This window comes from Priapulus caudatus, unplaced genomic scaffold, assembly GCF_000485595.1.
Source record: "Priapulus caudatus unplaced genomic scaffold, Priapulus_caudatus-5.0.1 Scaffold11, whole genome shotgun sequence".
NCBI classification, from domain to species: domain Eukaryota; kingdom Metazoa; phylum Priapulida; class Priapulimorpha; order Priapulimorphida; family Priapulidae; genus Priapulus; species Priapulus caudatus.
In genome coordinates, this window is record NW_014577072.1 from 1,126,282 (window position 1) to 1,134,818 (window position 8,537).

At 45.5% G+C, this 8,537-nt stretch overlaps 1 protein-coding gene across 2 annotated transcripts in view; it reads right to left on the reverse strand.

The window, feature by feature from the left end:
• The window catches only part of LOC106807476 (aldose reductase-like), a 17,253-nt gene extending 8,946 nt beyond the window's left edge, over positions 1 to 8,307 (reverse strand). The window contains exons 1-2 of one of the 2 annotated variants that reach the window (XM_014809818.1): positions 8,298 to 8,307; positions 447 to 559 (exon numbers count right to left, since the gene is read on the reverse strand). In XM_014809818.1, coding sequence (XP_014665304.1) covers positions 447 to 521 — 75 coding nt within the window. In that variant the 5' untranslated portion in view covers positions 522 to 559; positions 8,298 to 8,307. Of the gene's footprint in view, positions 1 to 446; positions 600 to 8,297 lie in introns of those variants that run through there. The other variant, XM_014809812.1, reaches the window with a different exon arrangement.
• Between the last annotated feature and the right edge of the window lie 230 nt (positions 8,308 to 8,537).

An 8,537-nucleotide genomic window follows, 5' to 3' on the forward strand; every position in this document is an offset into this window, starting at 1 on the left:
TCAGGAGTTAATAAAGACAATTTTGTCTTTATTAACTCCTGATATATGTAGTACCTGATACGACAACGACCCCTTCAGCCCCACTGGACAATGGCAGAATGAGTCTTCTCTACGACTACTGCACTTCTCCAACGGGAGCATGTAGAAAGAAGGAGCCGAATATAGAGGGGTAGGCCTGAGTTCGGAAATATATCCTGAGGTATCCTGAGGTAAAACACCAAACAGTGGTCGTCCGGACCTCCCCCTCCCCCCACCCTACCGCATCAGGTTTCAGTGTCAGTGTGCGCGCAATGGCGGCGGCGTGTGTTTACAGTTGAAACGCTTCGAGTGCCTGTGCCGAGTAGTGTCCAAATTTGGCATCAAGGCAACGGATACGACGGTTGTAATATTATGTAGGATATAACTAGCCCAATAATAATACTAATAGTAATACTAGATCTCCTTACCAGCCAGGTTCCCAATCCTAGTTGTGGATACTTCTGTCCATTACTAAACTTTACAAACGGCACAGATTTTGCCATGGTGCTTTAGGACCTCCTGTGCTCCTGAGAACTCTCAGCTCCTGTGTTGTGTGTTGTGTGGGCTGTGTATTTTTATTGCCATGCGCGCCATCTACCGACTGATATAATTAGCTGACGAAATCAAATTATTACAGACATACGGATACAGGTTACAGGTACAGATACACAAAAATGAATACAGAACAAATAAAGATATACAGAACGAATACAGCACGAATGCAGATATACGCGCAAATGTATTCGATCACTCCTCTTCACTCACTTCCTTCCCCATTCGTTCCCTCTAACTCGCTCACATTCCTTAAAATTACCTCTCTCTCGTATCCGGACGACTACCCCCTGGACAACTACCCACCCGGACAACTACCCCCTAAAGGTTAAAGTTAGGGTTAGTAGGGTTAAGGTTAGGGTTAGGGTGTTAGGGTTGTCTTAGGGGGGTAGTTGTCCGGGGGGTAATTGTCCGGGTGGTAGTTGTCCTAGGGGGGTAGTTGTCCGGGTGGTAGTTGTCCAGGGGGTAATAGATAGTCCTAGAATCCCTTTCTCTATGTCAACGTTCCGCTCATCTACATTTTACCGGCCTTGTCTGTTTTCTCCCTCTCCTCAACATTCATTACGTCCTCCACCTATTCTCCGGTATTTCACCTACCTCCTCACGTTGTCTTGTCTGTTATCTTCCTGATTGTTTCAGATCCTCTACCATCCATATTCCTATACTATCACAGGCCCGTAGCGCAGCTTTGTTTTGGGGGGGGGAGGTCTGTTTCGTGTTTTTCAATGTTGGCAATTTTGCTCGGCAGGGGCGTGTACGGATTTCGTACCAGGGGGGGTCGTCTAACGTAACCCGAGTTGGAGCACGCGAAGGCGCGCGCGTTCTGGGTGGCCCTCCCCCAGAAAATTTTTTTAAAATTACATCCCCTCAGGATGCGTTTTCTGCCGCGAGCAAGGTGGGGTCCGGGACTCCCTGCGACCCTCCCTGCTACACGCCCTCTTGCTCGGACGCGAAGCCGACCAGGCGAGGGCATCAAGCACCGAGCGGGGGGAAGAGTGCGTGAGGGTGTGTTCACTGTTTCCGCTCCCGCACGATGAGATTTGTTGAATTATTACACTTAAAATTAGAGCGACATTGAGGTGAAATTCTTCAATATTAAAAAAAATTTTTTTTTTGGCTTCGGGCCGAGGGGGTTCGTTCGAAACCGCCCGAACCCCCCCCCCTGGCTACGGGCCTGCTATCATCTATATATTCTTCCATTCGTTGCCTCTTTGCCCTTCTGTATCTATTCCCTAAGCTCTTTTCGACTTTCCTTCTATTTTTCTTCTTATCTATCTGCTGTGCCTTCCTGCACTTTACCGTCGCGCTCTACTCAACATCAGGAGTAGATAAAGGGAATTACAATAGTAAGGGAATTACAATAGGATAGTTACTGTCCATTTCTACAATACCAATGGTCAATAGTTGCAAAATATAGAAAAGAGCTTTTCTGATTCGCAAATCGACGCACTTCTGCTATGTATTTGAAATTTTGGAGTTATACTTCAATATTCCCGATAGATGGCGGGACAGCATTATATATTGCCTTCTCTGGCACCCCGACATGCGTCTAAATACAGGAGGAATTGCTCCGACTGTGATTGGAGGATAAAAAATCGCACCCCCCCCCAGCCCACTTTCCTCATTTTTGGAGGATAAAAATAGAATCGTGAGCGTTTCGTTTCAACCGCTCTTATAGCGCGCCTGCATGTTTGCCTATTAATTAGACTAATCGCCGCCTTCAATAGACTTCAGAAAATCACAGAGATTTAAGGCTAAGGACAGTGTGTCTATGACATAACCAGAATATTATAGAAATGTAACTCAATTCGTTCGCCTCCATATTATGATAGTTAGTACACGATTTCTACCGGTCATAGCAGTAGACGTATGCGCGCGGGTCGCGAGGCGGCGGATCTATTTTTATCCTCCACATCACAGGTCCGGAAGCAATTCCTCTTTTAGACGCATGCTGTGCACTGACGGTGACTGTATCTCTATAATATAATCTATATAGTATAAGAGATCATAGTAATATATATTCTAATATATATCTGCGATCTCTGTCCGTCGTCCGTCTGTCTGTGGAGTGACAAAGCATATTGGGTATATGGGCTATTTTGTTAGTGCCTTTAACTCTTCCTATGCATAATCTGACTTGCCAGGTTTAGGAGATGAATTCACAACTAAAGCACAGACATTTTGGAGTGATTGGCTATTTTGGATTTTCATTTTTTTTGCTTTTTTTTGGATTTATTCACGCAAATATCATGGTCTGTCTTATTCTCGAATTCCATTCCTAACCTGGCACGAGTCACATTGCATACTAACAGTTCATATCACGAATGGGCATATAAGAGCGCAGCGGTCCACAGATGTGCACCAGGTTGAGGGAGAGAGATCGCAGATATTATATCCAGAATCAAAAAAAAACCAAAAAACCAAAAATCCAAAAAAAAAAAACATAAAAAATACAAAAACCCCTTAAAAAAAGCCAACAAAAAAGAAAAAATGAAAACACCAACAAAATTCAACAATCGCAAAAATCCAAAAATTTCCAATGTCAAATTAAACTGAAAAATCAATTCGCCCATCATGCCCTTCATCGTGGGCCCTTCATGGCGTGCCACGGAGTGCGCTGTTGCGCCTCTAGTTATTATATACTAGTATATATAGATTCCAATGGGTCTGTTTATGAAAACTCGTGTGTCGAGGCGCGACGTGCTCAATACTACATGAGTGAGGAGCAAATAGGTAGATCACAATTATCATGATTATGCGATGTGTTTTTATACTGGCCTCGGGAGTTTTGCTAAATATCATCCTCTCCTACCACTCTGTGACTTTAGGCACTGATGAGGCTGTGGAGCTGTTTCCGCTCCACAACGAAAACAGTTCTGTATGCAATAAACACAGTCAAATGTTCTACCGTGTTCCGTTATAACTTTTACTCCATTATATATATATAATATATGAGTTATTTACATTAATACTAGTATATATATATATATATACTATATATAGTATATATATATATATATTATTATGATATATATATTAGATATATATATTATATATTAGATATATATATTATATATTAGATATATATATTATAGAGATCAGTGCCTTGTGCAGATTCGCGCGATTCAGGCATCTTGAAATTACTACAGGATGTATACATCACGTTTACTTCCCCGGCCTACGTACGTGACTTCAATGTGAGAATTCTTAAAGGAGGCGATAGAAAAACTATTTACGCATTATTAAATTATTCAACGATAACGCTAACTATTAAATTATTAATTTACTATACACACAACTACCCGCTGGCCCTAGATATAATGGCGTACGTGCGCTTGATTAATAATTAAAGTATAGTACTTTTACGATGCATATTTAATTTGACATGACTTGACTATAATATTGAAAATTATACACTGTGCGGTATCTACAGCATCAGATATAGCGTAGCACGGCGAGATAGACGGCTTCTCACTAAAGGGATAGGGTCCGATAGGCGACGATCGTCATCGTATCCTCACGATGTTTACGGCGTAATATTGGGTTAGTGATAGATTCACTCAAGTCGGTATGATTATTAGGTATACTTAGTCGCAATAGTAAGCACATTACAACCAGGCAATCAGGGCCGTAGGTAGCGGAAGAGGGGCAGGGAGTCAGTTGAACCCATAGAAATAATATACTAGTTAGTTAGACGTGTGTGTGGTGTGGCGTGGCGTGGCGTGGTATGGTGTGGTCAGGGACGTAAATCAATGGGGGATGGGGGGATGCATCCCCTCCGCTCTTGAAGGAGGGGGGATGGCCTGTACAAATATCCCCCAATTAAAAAATAGAACAAAAAGAGACAGCGAGAGGAAGAAGAAGAAAAAGAAAGAAATGTTGATTGTTTCAATTTCAGGCATAATTTGCATGAGAAAATTGAGACCATTGGCAATGACTCTCAGAAAAATGTTTTCCAGACTCACAAATAGCAAAAAGTATGGTTTAGAAACATACAAAAACACCGTGAAAATTGTTGAGAATTGGCAATTACTTACCTGTTGTTTTTACATGTATTATTATATAGTATGCAACCTCGTGTTACGCTCTCTTGAAAGTCATGAAAAGTGTTTTTTGATCCTAACTTTGTAGAGTTGAGTCATAGGGTTGAAGATGTGTCATCATTACATTGCAGATATGGCCCACAGATATGCCTCATGATTGCAGGAAAATGGTTTTTTTTAAAAAACATTTATTTTTCTTCACATTTTCTGGGTGTGGGGCATGCCCCCAGACCCTTCTTAGCACTGGCATGCCTTACTGGCACGCAAGACCTGCCTGCCGGTCCCAAGCCAAAGGTTAATTTCGCCCCCCCGGCCTCCCCCGCGTCCATCCTTCATTCGGCATTTGGAGTTCACAGGGTTGGAGACCCTGTACTCTAAATGAATCGTGGATCATACTGATACCGTGTTATGCCTATACAGTTACACATACATTTACCTTATATGTCCAAATTTGGTTCCTTTCCAAAATGGTGTCCGAACACTATGGGGGCGCTTCCAAATTTTTAAACTTTATGGTTGTCAAAATTTGGCATGGTATTCCTCCCCCACTCCTCGGTTACGGATCTTACGCCCCTGTGCTCATGTATAAAATCGCTCACCCTGTACTCGCGCTTGTGTTTTCGTGTCCCCCCCCCTCGCTTCTTTCTGTGCCTCGCCTTGTGTTGCTTTGTTCCGCCGTCTCTCTTGCCCCTGCTTGCTCGCGCCCCCTCATGTATTGCCTTTATCTTGCCTGCTGTTCCCCGGCTCTCCGTTGTCCAGTCCGTGCTCTGCGCCCTCGCCCTGCTACCCCCCCCCTCCTCTCCCCTCCTCCCCTTCTCTTCCCTCTCCCCCTCCCCTCCTTGCCTGCTCTTCCCCTGCTCCCCTCGGCTTTCTCTTGCTCTCTCCTGCCCTTCCTACCCTCTCCTCCTTCTCTCTTGCCCCTCTCCTTCTCTCCCCCTCCCTCTTCCGTCCTCCCTCCCCCCGTCCCCGCCCCCTCTCCTCCCGCCCCCCCCCCTCCCTCCCTCTCTGTCGTCCCTCGCCGGCTCCTCCCGCCGGGGGCTTGGTGCTGTGTGCCTCTCCGGTGCCCCCCCTCTCCCCCCCCCTGTCCTGTCCTCTCTCCCCCCTTCCTCTCTCCCCCCGCCTCCCCCAAGCACCCGTGTGTGCTGTTGCTGCGCTCGCGTTGTGGTGTGTCGTGTGTGCTGTGTGTTGTGTGTGTGGTTGTGCTGTTATGTTTATGCGTGTCCGCGATCGCGCGCGCCCTGTGCGTGATATTTATTGTGGGCCTCCCTCCTTGCTTAATGTTGGCTCGTGCCTGTTGAACTGCGCTATCCGCACTCGATTCATACCCCCCTCCCCCACTCCTCGGTACGGATTTCACGCACCCCTGGGCGTGTGGGTGTGGTGTGGTGTCGGGTGTGTGTGGTCTGTGGTGTGGTCTTTGTGTCATTTGCCGGTGGGGTTGTGGTGTGTTTGGGTGTGGTCGTCGGTGTGCGTGTGTTGTGGTCTGTGGTGTTGCGTGTTGGCTGTGGCTGTGGTGTGGTGTGGGTTGTTCGGCTGTGGTGTTGTGTTGTGTGGTTGTGGTGTGCGGTGTAGTGTTTGTGTCTGGTTGTGGTGGTGGCGGGTCCCTTGCTGGCTGTGGCTTCTGGTGCTGGTGGCTGTCTGGTGTGGTGTGGTGTAGTGTGTGTTGGATGGGTGTGTGGGGGTGTCACGGATGTGGTTTGGTTTCGGTTGTGGGGTTGTGCGCTGTGTGCTGTGGTGTGGTTGTGGTGTGTTCCCGCGTTAGCTGCTTGGTCTGTGCTTCTCCTCCCCTCTTGCCCTGTCGGTGTGGGTGCTTGCGTGGCGGCTGTGCGTGTGGTTGGTGTGCGTTGTGGTGTCGGTGCGCGGTGTCGGTGTGTGTGGGTGTTGGCTGTCGTGTGGTGTCGGTGTCACAGGTGCCTGGCTCGCACGTGTGTTGGTAGTGTCTCTATATATTTTTATGGTTGACCGTTGACCCCACCGCCAGAGAAATGTAGGTACATTGTCAATAGCAATTCATCTACGGTTAACGGCTCCCAATGTCGTAATTGCTATATATAGTAGAAAAGTAAGAAAGCTACCGACACAAAAACTACTATCTCGACCACATCTCGCACATATATGGGGATAAATGACGTGCTGTATACTCCTATATAAAGTTTCCTATAATTACGATGTTCACCAACCTTTCTTCCTTTTCGGGTTTCGGTCAATTCAACCCGCTGTTTTTACCCGCATCCCTAATTTGCTTTCAGTAGCCGTACTTTATGTGCTTACTGCTTACGCGATATGTATATCCATTTCCGTCTTCGTCCATAGTGGCCCAGACCCTGTCCCCAACTGCTGTCATCAGTCGCCTCCTGCCCCGGCTATTGTCCATACGTCAACACACGCCACACACGCACCACCACACGTCCCCGCAGCACGACACAACGCCACGCGGCCCGCACGCACAACGCACACCTACACGCCACGCACACGCACGCACGCACGCACGCACGCACACACACGCACCACACACACACACACACACACACACACAAACGCATGTACACCCGCGCGCACACGCATGCATGCACATGACATACAGTACACTCAAATGTAGGTGCGGTTTGTTTGTATTAATTGTTGATCATCCTTTACCCAGACTCATGCACGCACGCGCTCAGCGGCAAAGTGCTAAGTGGTCCACATAATCCACCAAACCCAATATATATATATACTTTATATATTCTATATATGTTTCCTGGCCCAGGTGCCTCACAGTCGTGTCGGAACAGGTAGCAGAGAGTTCGACCATATTGACTGATATCTTGGGTGAGCTTTTTTTTTGGGGCAAAAATTTTTTTTTTTAACTCTTTTATTTATTTTTTAAAAAAGGGGGGGCCCCCAAACATAATTTTTTAATGGTGGGGGGGGGTCTGACTTCGGTCGGGAGAAAGTGGTTATTAAAACCATGTTTTTTCCTTAAAATAATGCAATCCGCATTTGAAATTAATTCCTTAAAGATCAATTAAACCTTACGTAGTATATTCTAGAAAATAAAACGTTAATCACACGAAGCGGGCCTACCCATCCCCGTGTACGCTACGTATGTTACGTTTAACAACAAGTACTACGAAAGTTGTTCCGGGGCCTTAACACATGAAGAAGTACAAATGATGCCATAGAATCAGGAGTAAGATAATATAGGATAATATCCTATATTATCCTATATTATCTTACTCCTGATAGAATCATTACCTTTATCGTGAGAAATGTGGGAGCCTTGTGCTGCCCAGTAATAGATATTGTTAGTCTATGCTTGCACCAACCTTCGGGCTTTATACCCTCTCTGTTTGAATCACTGAGCTGTACATAATAACACCAGAAGTGTATATAGAGTCTATAATTATTATACACTTCTGATAACATCCGGAGCTTATAACTCCATTTATAGCTCTTGATACATTACAGTTATTTACATGTTGTTATAGTATCACCGATCTAAATATAACAGTTATATATTACAGTTATATATAGACCACTAGTTAGAATCATAGAAATAATATCAAGAGCTAATAATAGGCCTACCTAGCTAATATGCTAGTTAGACTGTATATAGGATATAATAGTTGTCTCGGGTCGCTTCGTTGGCGATAATATATTTTCTTGGCGCCTGCGCTCTATGGTACATCATCGCCCGTGGACAGTGGTCCGCCACAACTCGCTTGTGTGTCGTTCCGGTCGCCCTTACATAGATGCACGTCGATCTATTGTTCGGCTCATGAGTTTCCGCGTCTGTGGGCTTTGCTTCGTTCGCGTTCCATTAATTCGATCTCACGCGAAATATTTTTTACTTCATGAAGCCCGCTCTCACAGATTGTTTACGTTTGCCATATGTTTATCACTTTACTAATATGATCTTGTAGTTTGTCAACGGTTAAGTGT